Below are 19,873 nucleotides of genomic sequence, written 5' to 3'. Positions count from 1 at the left end.
GTTGGGAAGGGAGGAATGCAAGCAATCTAACAGGGGAAGGGAGCTTAGGTCATGGGGACAGAGAAGTAGATAGAAGGAATATCAGCTCTTCAATAGCACGTCAAAGTGAGGGTAGAAAGAATAGCGTGGATGGACTGGGTACTTTATAATGATAGGGAATGAATGTGTGGACATAGAGTAGGATAAAGGAATCAAAGATAAAAGGAAATTCTTGAGCCCAAGGGAGGGAAGAGGAGACCCAGGGGAACTGGCTTCTTTTCCTGGGGCAAGATTGCACGGCATTCTATTACAGAAAGCATAAGCACTAGGGGAGTTATCTCTGTAAAGAGTCTAATCCAACTCCCCCTCCCCAATTTTTCAGTGAGTAACTGAAGCCTAGGAAGGTGAGATGGCCTGTCCTTGGTCACGTAGACACCAAACATAGCCACCATTCAAACTCCAATCCTCCAACTTTAAATTCAGCACTTTCCCTTGTTACCAACCTGCTTCCCGATAAAGCGACTGAAATACCCTACTTCCTCTCCCACAATGCTGTTCTCTCTTCCTTTCTCTCCCCCCTACCCCAAACTCATAGGATCAAAGATTTAAAGCTAGAAGAAAACTTAGAAGCCATGTAGTCCACCCCAAATGAGGAAACTGAGACCCCAAGTGAAGAATGGTGAACAATTTTGCCCAAGATTATCTCACTAGTAACAGAGTGCATCTGAAGCATATTCTTTCTACTCTATCGCTTCTCAAGGAAGACAAGGCCCTTTCTTAGATTTCAGATAGCCATGAACAAAAAACCATCTGCAGACTACAGTATAAAAAACTAGTGTCCCTAGATCCAGGCACTGAGTCCATCTTCTGTTTTCCTTTGTCTTTCTTGATATCTATTGTACATGTCCATTTTCTCTCTCTCTGGCGCTGTATGTGTGCCCGCATTTCTGTCTGCCAGTATCTGTGTGTGTGTGTGCCTCTCTGTGTGGGATTTCTCATTCATTCCATGCCTTTGTCTCTCCCTCTGCATGTGCTTCTCCAATCATTCTCTGTAGCCCCTATTCCCAGGGCTCCCCTACTACCCCTTTTTGCTTCCTTTCTCACCTTGCTTTAAATAGGACTGCTCCAGCTCCAGGGGCCAGATGGTAGGGGCCGTTTATGCTGCAGTGCCTATGATGAGACTGTAGCTGCTGCTTTTAGGACCTACCCAGAGATCCTCCTGCCTTCTACTTGCAAGAAGCCTTTTCCTCCAAGCATGAGGAATCGTGCAGCTGCTCTGCCTGACCTGCCCAAGGGACTCCTTTCCACCTCTGCCCCCGTTTGCACTTCAGCAGGCAGGTGTTGGTCTAGTGAAAGGCCTAGCACTGCAGCCTCAGGAGAAACTCCCTTGTCATTCAGGATGGAGAGGAAGTCACTTAGGTCAGTCCACTACCTCCATTACTGGTCCTTTCTTAATGAACTTGAGGGGGGAGGAGTTGCACCCAAACTCTGTCACCCCATTCCCAGTGGTGCAGAAGTCCTTCTGTACATCAATTTGAACTCTTTCCTCCTACTTGCATTTTCCTTTATTCAATGCTTCATCTTAGTAGAGAAAAATGGGCATCACTAATCGGACCCAGTCCAAAGTTCATACCCTCCCCATCCTCATCTCATTTGTTCATTCAAAACTGACTTATTTAGCTACTCAGTTCATGGGAACTAGCCTCTTAGATCCCTGCAATGGCCTCTACATAACCCAGGGGTGCAGGGGACCAGGTCAAGAAGGTGGAAGGCCAGGGAAAGGAAAAAAAGAGGAGCCCTTTGGGAGGTCCACCGGCCCCTGCAGGAGGTGGTTTCTTGTCCCGATCTTCGGTCTCTCTACTTAAAGGAACGGAGCCGCAGGAAACACCCCCCTTTCCACCCCCAGGTGAAGTAGGAGAACCTCTTCCTGGCACTTAGGGAGTGGGTGCCCACAGAGGTGATGACAACCTGGCAGAGATCTGGATGTGTGTATATTCACCCACGCGGGCACATGCACCCAGACACAACACACCCACCGCCCGCAGCACACTCTCTCTCCCACCCGCTGGCACAGCCACTGAGCGCAAGCCTCCGTTACCAGTCAGGCCTGGTTCCGAGTTTGCCCTTCCCCCTTCCTTCTTCTACTCCCTGTACGGCGACGCAATGCCCCCCACCCCCACCCCTTCCCGCCCCAGCTCCCTAAAGTAGGGAGGAGGAATCGAACGGAATGGGGAGGGGGATGGGAGCTGGAGGGGGGTGGAGGTGGCGAAGGAGAAAGCAGGAGAGGAAGCCGGCACCGGGACAGATCCTGGAGTTGGAAGGAGTTGGGGTGGGGGGCAGCGGGTTGAGAGCAAAAGATCATAACCTTTCCACTCCCTCTTTGGCAGTCCATTGGAGCCTTGGGGCCCCAGCACAGAGGGATGTTCTTAAAAGCATAGAATAAAATGCAAAGGATAACAAAGGAAGCCAATTCTATTGAAATGAAGACGTAATTCCTCCCTTCCCAAGTTCTCAGAACCTCTGAAATCTACCCATGAGCCTTAGATGAATAACTCCTGATTTAGGGGAAGATTACTCCCCCTCCCCCCATCCAGGAGGAATTTAGAAGAGGAACTGGGAACCCAGCTGGAGGGCTGCCCTAAAGGGACAGGATTGAGGGGGTGGGAAAGAGGCTGGTGGGGAGGCACCGAGGGCGGGAGAGCACCGAGGAGCCGACCGGCTGTGGCGTGGGGTGCCAGACTTCTGTCCCCATTCATAATTGAATTGATATTCTAAGAGACGCAGAGGTTTCTGTCTCTAACTAGGGCGGTGTTGATTTCGGGTCTGTGGCGCTGTCCCCTTTCTTTCCCGCTCCCAATCATGACTTGTCTCGATTGTCCCCATCCGACATTTCCCCTCTCTCTTCCCTTTTTCCGATGGGGCGCCCCTCGGCTCTCCCAGTCAACCCAGACCCAGCAGCGGGCTGGATGAGAGCCCCAGGGTCAAGCAGAGGCTCCTTGTGCTTTCCTGCCCGCCGCTCTCCTCCCTCCTCCCTTCCCCAGCTAGGCAAGCCAGCCCCGCCTGACCCCTCCCCCTCCCACCTTCCCTGCCGCCTGGCACCCGGGGACTGCGGGACTGCGGCTGGCTCGGGGTCTCGATTCTCCTTCCAAGCCGTCTGCGGTGTCTGCGTCACCACCAGCGAGGCGCCCGACGCCCGGGACACAGCCAACCCCTTCCCAATCTCGGCCCGTGGTCCCTTCCTCTCTATTCGCTACCCCTACTCTTCTCACCGTCTACACCTCCAGGCTTCGGGCATCAAAGTCACAAATGGGGACACGGCCTGCATTTTCTGGGTACCCCTCCCCAACCTCCACCTCACCAGGCCCTGCAGATTTAAGAGGGGGCCGTAGCAAACCTGCACCTCCAACCACCACCATGGCATCCAAACCCAAAAGACACCAAGGAAGGTCACCCTAAGCCGACAAGGTCAAAAGGAACTTGGTCTGTCATTGGCCATGGGAGAGGAAGGCGAGGGAACATACAGCCGGGCTGATCCATGTTAAGCATCTCACCAGAGTCTCCCTCTCCCACCAAGGCCTCCAAGAAACTAGGGAAGGGAAACTCTTCAGCAGAAATATTTATTAAATAAGCAAGTGAGTTAACTAGAAAGACTACTCATAAAGTGAAGCACCCTTCAGCAACCCTCACTCCCTTTCCAAACAATCAGCCAAGAAAGACATTTGGGAGAGCCAATGAAAGCTTTGCTCCTGTCCAACATTCCTGATTATGGGGATCCCTGAGAGAGGAAACCATATTTTTCCCCATGCCCACCCCTCCTCCACTGCTACATTCCACACACGAAAACACAAACATATACACACACACACACACACACACACACATACACACACTCTCCACCCATCCCTCCCCCCCCATCCACCAAACGGGCTCTGAGACAGCTTTCACAAAAGAGCCTTGCATAAATGAAAAGATCACTAAAGGGGAGATACATTCTGAGTAAATGGAAAATCAATAAAAATTCAGGAATGAAACACCTCCTCCCTCACAAAAGAGAAATGGGGCACAACTAGGAGAGAATATTGTATACATTTTCCATTCAATCCCTCCCAGCTTCTCACAACTAAAGACAGCTAGGTGGTGAAGTGGATGGAACACTGGGCTTGAGTTGGGAATACCTGAGTTCAAATCCAGCCTCAGAGGCTCACTAGCTGTGACAAATCACCTAACTTCTGTCTGCTCCAGGTTTTTTTTTTTTTTTTTTTTTTTTCCTCCAGGTACAAAATAGAGCTACCTCACAGGGTTGTTGGGAGGTAAAGCTCTTAGCACATGGCCTGGCTGGCACATAGTAGGCACTTAACAAAATCGAATTCTTTCCTCTCCCCTCTCACGCAATCTACAGCAACAGCCTCTTAATTGGTCTTTCAGTTTCCAATCAATTTTCCACATAACTGCCAGATTCCTAAAGCAAAGGTCTGACCACGCCATTCCCCATCAAGAAATTGATTTGACTCTAGGTTAAGATACCAATATATATATATATATATATATATATATATATATATATATATTTTTTTTTTTTTTTGTCTTAAACCATATGTGATTATTTCAAGTCTACCTGCCATCTGGGGAGGAGGTGGGGGAAGGAGGGAAAAATTTGGAACAGAAAATTTTGCTAGAGTCAGTGTTGAAAAATTACCCATGCATATGTTTTGTAAATAAAAAGCTTTAATAATTAAAAAAACCTTATGCAAGTCTATCTCTAACCTAGAATCCTGAGCTAGCCCCTAACACCTCTGCATGGGTTCCTCCATAATTCTGCAGGGTAAAGGAAAAGGTCAGAAAGGGAGGGCTATGATTCTCTGACCACAACCACAATAGGTAGGGGAACATGAAGAGGAGAGGAGCAGAGAGGCTGATGGTACATCTATTTCTTTTGTCCGCTGTGGGTCAGCCTACAGAGCCTACCTGCTGTTCTCCATACACATTCTCTATCCCTTATTTCAAGGCAATTGTCGTCCTTGCCTAGAATTGGCTCTGACGTCCCTCTTCATCTCTCTAACTTCCTTCACATGAAACCTTCTTAATCCCCCCCATTCCTAATATATACTCTTCTTTCAACTATCTTGTATTTCTAGACTTTGTATATCTTCGCATTTATTCTGCATGTACATGTATGCATACATACATAAGTTGTTATCCTTTGCATTAGAATATAAACTTCTTGAGAGCAAGAACTGTTTTGTTTTTGCCTTTATAATCTCATTGCCTGTGGTGGTACTTGGTACATAGTGGGTGATATCAATGCTTTTGATTAAAAGCCACACTCGGGTGCATTCTCCTCCAGGAAATCTAGCCTGATTCATTCCAAGTGTTAGAACCCTCCCCCTGGGAAATTGTCTTCTCTATACTGTATATGTGACATGTAATAATGGATAGAAAATTGGTTCTAAGGAAAACCTGGGTTCCAATATTGCTTTTAATTCATATTGGCTGGCATGGTGGATAGAATACCAACTCTGGAGGTGCAGGGAACTGAGTTCAAATTTGGCCTCAGACACTTACTGCTGTGTGACTCTGGGCAAGTTATTTATCCCTGATTGTCTCCCACCCCAAAATAAATATATTGGCTCCATGACTTAAGAGATCATACCATCTAACCTCTTAATACCCCAGGCAATTCTCTAAGATTGTAAGTTTCTGAGCAGGTGGGTCAACCAACATTGGATTTTTCTTCACTAGGAGGTCTTCATAGCAATGAAATCACAAGTCTGCTCAAAAAAACAAAAACAAAAACAAAAACAACCTCATCCAAAACCCAAACCCTTATATATTTAATTTTCTACATACTTATTGGTTCCCCCATAGGATATAAACATCTTAATCAGCAAGCATTGCCAGGTACACAGTAAGGACTCAATAAATGCTTTTCAAATCGCACTGAATTCAGTCTCTATAAAGTAATGTTTTTGTTAAATTGTTTTTCTTTGTCGCAAAGGAAGATGTGGAAACATCTTTGATGTAGGGACAAAAGACATCATTAAAAATATGTTTTGTTTTTTTGTTTTTTTTCAAAAGCCCTATAAGATAACTCTGATTTAGAGAAGTCTATAAGAAAGACTACTCCACCCTTCTTTAACTTTATATCTCATCCTCTAATTCAGTCTTAAGTGTGCCTGTGAACTTGGGAGCCAAAGCCCAGCCTGCAGCTCCCAACACAGATCTATCTAGCCTCTTCTTATCCCTACAATATTCTGGTTTTTCAGCTAGGTCAGGTTTCAGGGATTCTGTCGACAAAATGCCTGCCACACCTTCAAATAAATTTTCTCTGTGTGTATCTTTCTGTTTCTCTGTCTCTCTACCTGTGTCTCTGTTTCTCTCTGCTCTCTTTGTTTCTCTCTCCTCTCTCTCGTCTTCTCTGTTTCTTTCTGTCAATGAATGTCTCTGTCTCCTTTCCTCTTTCTGTTTCCCTCCTCCTTCTGTTTCTTTCTGTGTTCTCTCTCTCTCTCTCTCTCTCTCTCTCTCTCTCTCTCTCTCTCTCTCTCTCTCTCTCGTCACTTCCCCCCCTTTCATTCTGTTGCTGCCTCTCCCCCACCTTTCTCTCTTTCTTTGTCTCTGACTCTCTCTGTCTCTGTGTGTGTGCGCGTGTGTCTGTCTTTTTGTCTCTCTTCCCCCACTTTCATTCTGTTGCTGCCTCTCCCCCACCTCTCTCTCTTTCTTTCTTTGTCTCTGACTCTTTCTGTCTGTCTCTGCCTCTTTGTCTCTGTTTCTCCTTCCCCCCTGCTTCTACCTACTTATTCTTCATTCATTCATTTATTTATTGGATAATGTTTGAGTGGATACTTTGAGCCTAGTACTTGCATTTAGTACCTCAAACAGGGCTCCTGCACTCCCATAAAAACCCTGTGTACCTACACACTACATGCCTCCAACATTAAAATAATGTTTTGTTTTTACCACAAACTTTAAAAGGCCTTTCTAGATGATAGCCTGGTCAAGTTTTTACCCTGCTCATTTCTTCTCTATTAATCTAAGCTTTTCCTCTTAATTCCTTTTCAGAATCCAAAGATCTAAGATCATACCCTGGCTGTATTATTATCTTTGTTATAAGGGAAATTTCCCTGAGAATAAAGATTATATCTAGAAATAACTGTGATATCAGAACAAAAGCATCAATAATACTTTAAAAAATTATTTTAAACCCAGTCTTCTCCAAGAATTCTCTCCGGATCAATCACTAATCTTGTGGCACTTCACTTACAGTAACACAGGCACGAAAGCTGCTGAGAAAGGTCTGAAATTCGGATGATATTTCCACTGTACATTTTTAGTGCACAGACTTACAGCTGGGTCCTCATTGCCGTTCAGCAATCCTACTCTATTCTTATCAGTTTCTTAGTTCATTCCACACAGAGGCTATTTCAAACTTTTCCTCTCTCCTCAAGCCTCAGCTACACTCCCACCCACCACACTTACCAAAGATGACTTAGCCTCCTACTTCACTGAGAAGACTGAGGTCATCCTCCAGAAGCTCCCTTGTCCCTCCCCCCTTCCTCAGAACTTCTCATTTCTGTTATCTACTCTCTTCTCCTTCCCTATAACCACAAATGAAAAGGTATCCCCACTCCTCATTTATGCTAATTCCTCTCCCCGTGTCCTGGAACCCCCTCCATAACCTCTCCTCCAGCTTCCCTACTGTCTCCGTATCTGCAATCTCTCTTTCTTTGCTCATTTAGTTAACAACATGCTCAAGGCCTCCCAATAATGAGTCAATATTAAATTAAATAATCAAGGTTCCTCTTGATTCCAACCTAGATCTTTCTTTTCCTTCACCATTAAATTCCATGAAAGGTCTTCCTCTCCCACCCATACTCTTCCCTTTACAATCTGATTTTCTTCCTTTCACATCTCTCTATTGTAACTGATTTCTCAAACACCATCACTGATTCACCTATTGCCAAATCCAATGGTGTTTTCAGCCTTCATCCTCTTTGATATTTCTGAAGTATTTCTCACTATTGTATTCCTTTCTCTACTTTCCTTAGCTTCTTATGACACCATACTCTCCTGGTTATCCTCCTAAATTCCTAACCACCATTTTGATGGTTCCTTCAGTCAACTGATCAATTAAGAAGCACCGACTAAATGCCAGGCAAGAAGGGCAGTGTGAGATAATGGTTAGAGACTTAGTCTTGCAAAGAGGAAGACCTGGGCTCAAGTATTTCTTCTGATATACACCAGCTATGCAAGTCACTTATCTCAGTTCCCTCATCTGTAAAATGAGGAGGTTGGACTTCATGGACACTAATATTCTTTCCAGAGGCAGCTGGATAGAACACTGGGCTTGGAATCTCGGAGATCCATCTTCCTAAATTCAAAACTAGCCTCAGTCACTTACTAGCTGTGTGGTCCTGGGCAAGTCACTTAACCCTGTTTGCCTCAGTTTCCCCATCTGTAAAATGAGCTGGAGAAGGAAATGACAAACCATTACAGTATCTTTGCCAAGAAAATCCCAGATGAGATTCAACGAAGAGTTGGATACAACTTAAATGACCAAACAATGACAAGAACATTGTTCTCTGGCTAGATTACAAGCTCCTTGAGGGGAGAAACTAGTTTCATTTTTGTCATTGAAGTCCCAGCATCTGGTACAATTCCTGGCATATAGGGGATGAGAATAAAGATTGATTCTATGATTTTTTTTGACATTTGGAATTTTTGGATGAATAAGTTCTCTCCAACAATGCAGGATGACATTTTCTTTGTAACTTGGGTCCTTAGAGTTGCATAAAGCACTGAGAGGTTAAGTAACTTGTCTGGAGCCACACAACTCATAGGATCATGAACTTTGAGTTGGAAGGGTCATTACAGCCAGTGGTCTACAATCTCCTTCTTCAGGTTATTTGACAGATGAGGAAACTGAGGCTAACAAGATTAAGTGATTTGCCCAACAATAACAGATATATATATATATAATATATATATATATACATATATATATATATATATATATATATATATATACACACACATACATACATATATACATACACACATTTCCTGATGCCTTAAGGTAGGTATTCCTTAATGTCCTGTCACTGACTTGGTTTTTCCTATACTACATATATTTTCGCCCTAATTCACTCTATTTACTAGCCTGGCAGTTTTAATCACGATACCAGGTAGATGACTCACAAATCTATATATCTAATTTTGACCTTTTCCCTAAGCTCCAGACCACATCTTCAACTGCTCCTGGGATCCCTCATCAGCCCTCAAACTCAACATTCTCTTTGAACAATGGACTTCCTTTAGGGCAGTATTTTCTCACTTTGGTATTTATATCACCAGCTGTTAGCCCAGTTCCTGGCACAGAGTATAGTAGGTGTTTAATAAATGACTGTGGATTGATTGGATCATGCCAGAAGGCAAGCATCCCTTTCCCCCCCCCCAAATCTCTACTTTCTGATTATTGATTTAGCCAGATTTCAATGTTATAAACCTTGGTGGTTATTATTGATTCTTTCTATTCTGTTATAGCTCATAATTAATCAGTTGCCAAGTGCTGTACAATTGACTTCCCCAAAGTTTCTCATATACAGTTCTTCTTCTCTGGTTCTCACAACTACCACCCTTTGAGACTATTATAGCAGCTTCCAACCAAACCATCCATGTCTCAGCTCAAGTCACTGCTGCCTCATAACGTAGATCTGACTAAACCCTTCAATGATTGCCACTTAACTTTCCATTCTTCTCTTATGCAGTTCCATAACCTTAACTCTGCTTCAGCCAAACTCACTGTCCTAATTTCATGACCATATTTCCCCACCTCCTATTGCCTTCCACCTATGGAATAGTGGATAGAATTCTGGACTTGCAATCAAGAAGATCTGAGTTCAAATCTTGCCTCAGATATTTACTACCTATGAGACCAAGTAGGTCACTTAACTTTGTTCAGCCTCGACATGGATTTGAGGATCCCTTCTTGCTCTAAATCTACGCCCCTGTGAACTTGAAATTTTCCTCCTTTCTCCCTATTCTCCATCCCAAGTCCAACTCCATCCCAACCGTCCTTCTTTTTTTCTTGGGGGCAATGGAACTCAGAAAGATTAAGTGATCTGTATAGCCACTATATATCAGAAACTACTTGTACTCTCATTGCAAGGTCAGGTATCTATCCCCTATCCCACACTGCTTTTCCTATATGGCACTTTTGCTTCTTAATGCTTCTTAGTCAATTGACTAAAGGAACCACCCCGAACAGAAAAAAAGGTGATTAGAAATATAGGAGGAAAACCAGGCAAGGCCAGATGTTTATCCACTATACCACATTGCCCTTCCTTCCTGGCACTTAGTAAGTGCTTTTTAATTAGTCAGTTGACTGAAGAAACCATCAGGAACAGAAAAAAAAAAGTAGTTAGGAATATAGAAGGAAAAACCAGGAGAGAAATGACATCATAAGAAGCTGAGGCAGAAGAGAATATGGAGAAAAGAATACAATAGTGAGAAAGGTTTCTAGTGATATAGCCTTTCCCCCGTTAGACTTTTCAATGCACTTTGTGTCTCTCTAATGTGCTTATCTTGTATTATTTTGTATTATAAGACTTTTTGTACGTATCAGATCCAAGATCTTTAGTGCTTCCAGAAACAAGTTTCCACTCCTCAACCCTCCACAAATTTGGCTCCAAATTACTTTCAAATTACATCCCACTTCCATGCATTCCATATTCCAGCCTGACAGGACATTGCTCCTTGAACTCAAAGGTCTCCAGGTCTTCTTCACACAGATTATTCTCCATAGCTAAACATACCATCTCTAGTTGTTTCACCTGATCATTTACTCTCTATCTTCCTCACTTTCCTCATTTGCTAAATGGGAGCAGCACCTGCCTTCAGTTAGGATATTATAAGGCTAAACTGAGATAATATTTGTAAAGTGCTTTGCAAACTTTGAAATTCTATATAAGCTATTATTATTTCTTTGATGATGCCTTTCCTGATATACTTATTTTTGTATGATCAGAGGCAAATTAATTTATGTTTCTAGTTCTCATTTTCTTTATTTATAAAAATGAGAAGGTTGGACTAGATGACCTCTGAAGCTCCCTTTTCAATTTATATCTATGATCCAGTTATTTTCAAATTACCTTGTATTTACTTCTCTGTGTACATATTATATCTGTCCCAGTAATTTAGGACTATTTTGAATTTCATACCTCCCACAGGATAGACTTTTAATATTTCAAATTAATGAGTGAATTGTTATTTTAATTAATAAATTATTTTAAAAACTGAATGGAAAACTAATGAAATTCAGGGTGGTTTAAAAACTTGTTCAGATTTACTCAGCTAGTAATTTGTTTGTTTGTTTGCTTGTTTTTTTATCTTCTTTATTTCTGGGGAAAAGAAACTTCTACAGCCTATTAATCAGTCAATCCATGGTTAGTTAGTAAGTTGTGGAAAGAGAGCTGGAAAATGGGTTTCTTGACACCCAGTCCCAGGTACTCCTCCGCTACATCACAGCCTATATCTACTCTCTGCACTCAGCAAAAAAGAGTCACTATAAAGCTAATGATGCTCAACTATATTTGTAGATAACTTTGTAGTTTCTTGATGATATATATATATATATATATATATATATATGTACACACACACACATATATCTTAATATATCTCAGTCTTCTGAGTTGGAAGAGGAGATATCATTATCTCTACCTTACAGATAAGGAACTTGCCCAAGATTGTATAACTAGAAAGGGGAGAAACTAGACCTTGACCTCAGGACAGTTAAGTAGCAAAGTGGATAGGATGTCAGGCCTGGAGTCAAAAAGACTCATCTTCCTAATTTCAAATCTGGCCTCAGATACTTCCTAGATGTGTGACCCTGGTCAAATCACTTAGCCCTATTCACCTCAATTCACTGTAAAGCGAACCCGAGAAGAAAATGGCAAACCACTCCAAAATCTTTGCCAAGAAATCCCCAAAAGAGATCACGAAGACTGGGACACAATTAAACAACTGAACAACGACAGGTCTTGACCAGGGGGATCTTAACTTTTTTGAGTCAAAGACACTCTGGGTAATCTGTAGATCCCTTCCAGAATCATATTTTTAAATGTATCAAATAAAATACATAACATTACAAAAGAAACAAATCACAGTGAAAATAAAGATCTAATTTTTTTTTTTGCCCAATTTAAGGACCCAGACTAAGAACTTCTAGTCTTAGAAGCAAGACTTCCTGAATTCCAAATGATTCCCTTTCCACTGTATTGTGTGGAAAAGAGGTGAAAGCAGGATAAATTAAATCATTCAGGTGTGAATAGAAAGAAATCAGCCAACCCCAACCCCCAGGGAGAGCAGGGTAGAGAGGAAAGGGGAGGAGGAAAGGAGGGAAAGAGGAAGATCCCTTCCCATCTGTACCTGTTCATGATACTCGATGCCCATGCTGAGGGTGTTGATAAGGATAGCTATCATGATCCCACGACCAAAGTATTTACTGTCCACGATCTTCCGAAAAGTTTCACAGACCAGTGTCCAGAAGGCCATCAAGGGGCTGGGCTCTTGGCCCTGGCCCTGGCTTGGCCCCCAGTGGGGGTCCCGGTGATCGCCATGCTGGGCATCCTGTGTGAACTCATAGATGCCCTCACTATCTGAGTCATGCAGCTCTGGGTCCATCAGCTCAGCCTCTCCCGCCTGTGTTGGAGTACAGTAGGGACAGTTATCTGGGCCAGAGTCCCCACTCTCTGCCTTTCCACAGGGGCTGGAAATCCTGCAGGAGCCTTGACACGAACCTAGAACACAGGAAATCAGAAGTCAGAGAGCTGCCCCTTAGACCAGAAACCCAATCTCTGTAACCACATTAATAGAAAGAGAAGTAAAAGAAACCTAGAAATAGACAACTGTTAAGAGACACAGATGGTCTCAAGTCTTCAAGAATATTAAACAAAATTGGAGCTGGATAGGACATTTCAGAGTCTATCATCCAACTCAGCTACAGAAGAGGAAACTGAAACTGAGAGAAAGGGATATGTCTTGGCCAGGGTCACACAGCTAATTTCTGGTAGAGTCCAGTCTTCTCTCTCCTAGGCTAATGTTCTTTCCAATTTACCCTGCATAGTCAAGTTCTCAACTCTTCCCATCTTCATGACTAATTAGAATATGAAAATCAGGTGAAAAACTGTAACAGAACTGGACAATAGCAAGGGCCATCTCTGGGCAGGACTATCAAATGCTGGCTAAAGCATTTTCTTTATGAAGAGTATCTGTCTTGTTTGTTTAGTTTAGAGTGAGGATGACTCTCCACTGCACCATCCATGTTTGTTTGTTTTCCTGAAGCCTAGGACACTGTTAAGTTCTTCAGGAAGGAGGCTCTTGGTTCCACCTCTGCCAACAGATAAATTGCTGCTGGATCCCAAGAGGGATGCCTGAGTATCTTTCTCTTGGACTCAAGGGTGTAGGGTTAGAAAGAGCAGCTTAGTCATTAAAGAAGAGACAAAAAAGGAAGAATGGAAGGAAGGGAGAAATGAAGAAAAGGAAGAAGGGAGGAAGGGAGAAAGAAAGAAGAAAAGAAGGGAAGAAGCAAGGAGGGAAGGAGAGAAGAAAGAAAGGTATAAAAAAGGAAAGAGGGAGGAGAGAAAAGGAAGGAGAGAAGAAAGGAAGGAAGGAGGGAAGGAAAAAGAAAGAAAAGGAAGGAAAGAAAAGGAAGAAGAGAAGGAAGGAAGAAAGGATGGAAAGAAGGAGGAAGGAAGGAAAGAAACAAGCATTTATTTAACATTTACTATGTGCTAGATACTGTGCCTAGTGCTTTACAAATATCATCTCATTTCATCCTTACAATAATCTTGGGAGGTGGGCACTATTATTATCCACATTTTATACAATTGAGAAAATTGAGGTACATATAGAATAAATGACTTGACCAGAACTGGTCTTGCTAACTCCAGGCCCAGTACTCTATCCATGATACCACTTAGCTTCCTGCCACAGATAAGCAATATGCTGACCTTGTTTATAATTATATCCCCTGGATTCCTGTGGATTCTTCAGATCTAAGGATGCAGCATCAAAGGCTCCTCCTTTCGGAGGTGAATACTTCCAGGGCCCACAGATCAGAAGCTCCTCAGTCTTGATAAAAGACTGACAGTTACACATCTCATTACCAGAGTGATTAATGGAAATGGTCAGCTCTCTGCCAGGTTTTACTAAATGGCCATGTGGTCACCTAACACAAAGCACTTTCTCTACTAAGCTTTCTTGATGACTACTTTGACTTCCCTTAGCATTTGTGATATGGAACCTTAGAGCCGGTAGAGATCTTTTGCAATCCCCTAATGGGACTCAGAGAAAAGAGTCCCACGGGTAAGTAAGAATTCTAACACAGACCCTCTGATCTGAAATACATTGGTCTTAAACCATGCCCAATTTTCATAACAGCTGTTAATTCACAGTTGTTTATGTAGCTTTGTAAGTTTTAAGTCTATGTCCTTCCCCCTAACAGATGGAGAACTCTCTGGGAGGAGGAGGGGTGCTTTTTCCACCATCCTGAACAATCCTAAAGGGCAGGGACAGAGCTTTTTCCATCAGTCAGATGAGGGGCTCCCCTTTCTCTTTCTCCACCGTCAGAGCCCAGATGGCTATTTCAGACCCAAGCCCCACCAATGCTCACCTGTGCTTTGTGTCTCCAGTAGCTTGTGCATGGAACTATAAGGTCCAGGTGGGATGTTGAGGTTAGTGAGAGTGGGGGGCCCAGAGGTAGGGGCTGCTTCTACCAGTGCCTTTTCCTTTAGCACCTTGGGTGGGGACCTGGAGTGCACCGTGGGGTATACCTTTCCTCCACCCATATTCCTACCCGGACCCTCAGGAGAGGATCTGGCAGGGGATGCTTGGCAGCGCAGGGGCTCTAGGTGGCAGTCAGCATGGTAGAAGCTGTGTACAGATTCAGAACCCCCAGGAGAACCCCCAGGATGGGCACTAGTGGGCGGTGCAGGCAGCATGAGCCGACGAGTCTCACTGGCGTCTCCATCGCTGATCTCTGGGTTGGCGTGTGGAGCTCTCAGAGTTCCATTGCCCAGGTGGTAATGGTGATGATGATGGTGATGATGGTGAACCAGGTGATGGATGGATGGGCGACGGCGACGGGAACGGGAGCAGCTCCCGCTGCCGGAGGGCTGGGTCTCAGAGACTCCTCGGCCGGCAGGACTGGCTAGGAGGCCAGCTCGAGCCCCTACCACCCTGGAGGCTTGGGCCAGCCTCCGGGCAGCTTTCCGGAGAATATACACCAGGTACTTGAGCAGCTCCTCATAGCAGCTACCCGGTTCAGAGAAGCTGGCCAACGTGCTGGCGTTGGACAGGAATCGAACCCGCTGCTCCTTCATCAACTGACTCTCTCTCTGCTTAGTCTCTGAGAACTGGGTGGCAATCACCACCAGGCACAGGTTGATCATGAAGAAGGAGCCCACCTGATGGGAGGGATCATATTATCAGAACTTAGGGCTAGCAAGGACATAAGGAGGGAACAAGTATTTACAAATGCCAGACACTGCACTTGGATTTTGTTTTTAAACAAATATTATTTCATTTGATCCTCACAACAACCTTGTGAGGGAGGGGCTATTATTATTCTTTCTCTCTCTTTCTTTTTACAATTAAAGAAACAGAGGCAAACAGATATTAAGTGACTTGCCCAGAATCACAGAACTGTCTGAGGCTGGATTTGAATTCGGTTCTCTTGAATTCCAAGTCCAATACAGACGAGGAAACTGAAGCTAAGAAGAAGTGTCTGGTCCTAAGTTACATACAGAGTACACCCAGGATTCAAACCCTCTCCCTCTGAAACCACATCAAAGGGAACAGAGAAGGGCTAGAAGTTACAGCAAGGGAGAAAGGCATGAATTCAGTGACCCTCCCAGGGCTAGACAGGGGAGGAGGAGATAGGATGGAGCTGCATGGAATCATACAACCATAGCATTTCCAAATTAAGTGGGATCATAAAGGTCAGCTATGGAACCAGACCCAGGACCGTCTGTGGGTGATGGGGGGAGGCCTGAGGGACAGGACAGCTGGTCAGGGTAGAAAGGGGTAGCTAAAAATGCCAGAATTCCACCTCTCTTTCCCTTCCCCACTTCTTCCCTATCCTGGCCTGCAGCTGGTCACCACAGTTCCCACCAGCCCCACTCCAAGATCTGTCACGTCTCACCCCACCAGCCTTCCTATCCTGTGTGCCTCCCTTACATGCCTCAGTTTAACCAGAAATCTGGGATGGCCACAATTGGGAAAACTACTCAGAATGAAGGACATGAATATTCATGATGACAAAGCAGATTTTTCTCCCCAGAGTCTGTCCTGATAATTATGATAATTAGCCTCATTAACGTATTTCAGGGCACTGTTTTGAGAGAGTTGTCATGGGTGGGTGTAGGAGAATAGAAACTGGTCTCCCCCACCTATCTGCCCGCCTATCTCCCTCACCTAGACCCTCTCCCCTGCCAATCTTCAAGCTCAGCCAATCAAAAAATTAAGGAATAGAGTGAAGCATTCCCCCCTTTCATTGTGGCTTCTCATTCCAGAATGAAGATGTAAATTGAATTGACCCCAGTGGTCAGATGTCTCTGACCAGGCTGGACAACTCTTCTGTACATTTGACAGAAATGAAAGAAGAAAGGATTATTTTCTAGGGTGTTCTCCTCAGGATCTCACAATCTGTCCCTGGCTCTCTTTTCTTCTATCTGCTTATGTTTGTCACATTAGCACTCTCTCCCAGTTTCTCATTTTTGTTTTTTTATCCTGAGGCTTGTCTGAATTGTTAAGGACGGTGTCTATGTTTCTGTATTTTTCTGTGTTTATCTGTCCTTGTTTTTCTCTAGAGCAGGAGTTCTTGACCTGGAGTCCACATACCTTCTCCCTGACCCTGCCAAAACATACATGGATAGATTTTAGAGAGTACCTCAGTTTGGATAGGGAAAAACGACACCCTTATTTTCACTGACATCTGACTAGAAATTAACATTTCCTCCAATTATGAAGGTAGGCGACACACTATTATTCTGCAAAAGCCTATATCTATAGGCTTCATTAGACTGCCAATGGGGACACAATTCAAAAAAAGACTTTAGAAATTCTGCATTAAAGCTTGTCCTAATTTCTGGAGGTGGAAGAATTCAGAAGGAGTGAGCCTTCCCTTCTAAGAAAGATTGCCAGCTCTCTGCCCACTCCCGTGCTTGCCCCTTCTCCCAAGGACCACCCAACCCCAGGACCCATGTCTTCCCATCCCCACCAGAGGCGTCACTCACAATGATAAGAAGAATGAAGTAGATGAAGTTGTAAAAGGAATGAGCATCCATCACAAAGTACATGATATCTACCCAGCCCTCGAGCGTGATGACCTGGGGAAGAGGAAGAGAGCTCACGTTATCTCTTGGGAGTTCATGCTATGGGTGGTGGGGAGCATGAGTGGGAGCCACAGAGACTCCAGACTTTGTAGGGGGCGATAGCCACAACCCTAACAAAACCCCTCTGGGGTCTGAGTTCAGGGGGTATCTCAGGATTCGGCAGCCAGGCCCCTAGCTGCCCATTTCCCCACTCCCCACAAACATACACACACACACACACACACACACACACCTGGAAGATGGCAATCCAGGCGTAGCCAATGTTGTCGAAGTTGATGGCTCCCTTGAAGGGGTTGTGCTCCCCGGCAGAGCAGTTGGTGTAATATTGGTTCCAGTTGACACAGGTGGTATTACTAGAGCTGTTGTAGGCTTCGTAGTCAAGGCCGCAAGGAGGGCCACCGCCCCCTTCTCCTCGAAGCGTGGGAACACTTCGACAGGAGCGCATCCCGTTCTCTCGGGGCTGGGAGCAGATGAAAGGGCTCTCATCCTCGTTTTCAGTCTGATAGTAGCGTTCTAAGTCCACACTCAGAGGGCTGTGGGTGGGGAGGGAGTCAGGGATGAGTGGGAAGGGTGTCAGAGGCAGAACCCAAGGTGGGAGCCCAAGGGAGGAGGATATAGGGGAGGATGGAACGACAAGTGAACAGGGGAATGGGAAGGTGAAGGGCAAAGAGCAGGAAGGTGGGGAAATGGAGGAAGGGGCAGTGGGACGTTAAAAATTAAGGGGCAGGAAAATAGGTATGGCTGGTGGATAAGGAGCATGGCAGCAAGGAGAGGGGATGATGGCCTAGAGTTGTATGGGAAGGGCTATCCTAGGTAATAAGGTGAAAAATATCTACAAAAATTGGGGGTCTGGAAGCTAGTAGAGACAGGGATGAGAATGTCCAGGGAGAAAGATGACTTCAGCCCAACCCCCAGGCATCCCCTCCTACCATCTCCCAGAGATTCTAACCAACCACACGCCGTCCCTATACTCACATGCTAAAATTCTCTGGAAGGAAGCATCGGTTCCGAAGGAGCCCAGCCCAAAGCTGGACCCCCACAATGCCAAAGATGAAGAAGACGAAGAAACAGAGAAGAAGGACATTGCCCAACATGGGCAAGGTGTCTAGCAGCAAAGTGACCAGGATTCGCATACCTAGAAGGTGAGCAGAGGCGGCACTGTAGGGGCAGAAATTGGGGAGGCAACAGGGAGGCCCCAGAATTGGTGCAGTAGGTTAAGCACACAGAGATAGAATTTAATCAGACTTTCTAGGCCAGCCCAATCTAGCCTGGCTTGGACCAGGGGAAGAACGAGGGGAAAGGAGTTGGTGGCCCATTTCTGTTTCTTTTAGGGGAAGGAAGGGAACAAAATATTTATTAAGTGTCTACTGTGTGCTGTTTTATAAATATTATGATACTTGATCTTCACAACAACCTAGTAAAGCATGTACTATTATTTATCCTTATTTTAGAATTGAGGAAACTGAGGTAGATAGTGGTTAAAAGGCTTTTCCAGAGTCACACATCTAATAAGTGTCTAAGGCTGGATTTGAACTTGGGGCTACCTAACTCCAAGCTTGGTACTCTGTCTACTGCACCATCCAGCAGAACAACAGCTGAACGATTTGTGATTACTTTTCACTCTGGGTTCTCTCTAGCCCCTAAAATTCCTTGTCCTCTACTCTAAGTCCTTCATACTGCCACCCATTCATCTTCTCCCTTTCATTCTTACTCCCTACCACTGGCTGGCTGGCTTGAATGACTTTGAGTTGGATCAGTGGGGAAACAGTGGCAGAAAGCAAAGCACGATGGAGGCTTGCTGGACCACCACTGAATTCTATACTGCCCATAACTACCCAAACCAAATGTGTTCCAATATCTCCTCTCTCCTCCCAAGTTTCAGCTCTTCATTCCCAGGATATAATCCTTCCTTGTTTATAATCCATCAATTTGGAATTCTGATTCTGTAATCAGGATGAATCAATAGAGACATAAACCTGACATTCACAGAAATTGATCTAAGACTGACATTTCCTCCCCTCTCCCCCCTCCCCCAAATCATTGCTTTTTCATCTCCGACTCTCACCCACCCCGTTAAAGGAAGGCTTTCCTCTCTTCCACTTGCAGGTTTATGACTCAATCAGACTGCTTTTGGATAGGGTCTGAATCAGCCCTGACCCTTCCTTAAGTGCCTTCCTTACTGCCCAGACCTCTTTCAGAAGAGTTAGGCCTCCTGTGTTTCCCTCTTCACAAACAATTAACAGAATTGGACGAGTCATGTGACTGCAGCCAGCCTCCCCTGCACAACGTCTAACCCCCGCTTCTTCACTGCCTCCCCCTTCTCCCAAATCCACCGCACAGCAGCAGAGATCAATTCTTCAGGGTTTGCATTAAGGGAATTACACTGGTGGTTAGACAGAGGCCAGTAAATCAGCCATCCGTCACTTCAGGTGGGGGTGAAAGTGGGGGTTGCTACACCCAGGACGTCTGGAGCTAGTGTTAACACCAGCCCAGCAGAACACCTA

The 19,873-nt window shown here is 44.7% G+C and overlaps 1 protein-coding gene across 16 annotated transcripts in view; it reads right to left on the bottom strand.

Annotated features, from left to right (window-relative positions):
* The window catches only part of CACNA1G (calcium voltage-gated channel subunit alpha1 G), an 85,900-nt gene that overhangs the window by 54,484 nt on the left and 11,543 nt on the right, over nt 1-19,873 (bottom strand). For all 16 annotated transcript variants that reach the window (XM_031966379.1, XM_031966380.1, XM_031966386.1 and 13 more), the window contains exons 5-9: nt 18,345-18,504; nt 17,602-17,902; nt 17,271-17,363; nt 14,648-15,440; nt 12,403-12,773 (exon numbers count right to left, since the gene is read on the bottom strand). In XM_031966379.1, the coding sequence (XP_031822239.1) occupies nt 12,403-12,773; nt 14,648-15,440; nt 17,271-17,363; nt 17,602-17,902; nt 18,345-18,504 (1,718 nt within the window). The remainder of the gene's footprint in view (nt 1-12,402; nt 12,774-14,647; nt 15,441-17,270; nt 17,364-17,601; nt 17,903-18,344; nt 18,505-19,873) is intronic.

This window comes from Sarcophilus harrisii, chromosome 4, assembly GCF_902635505.1.
Source record: "Sarcophilus harrisii chromosome 4, mSarHar1.11, whole genome shotgun sequence".
Lineage (NCBI taxonomy): Eukaryota > Metazoa > Chordata > Mammalia > Dasyuromorphia > Dasyuridae > Sarcophilus > Sarcophilus harrisii.
The sequence above is the reverse complement of the archived record's forward strand: the minus strand, read 5'-3'. Positions and strand labels throughout refer to the sequence as shown.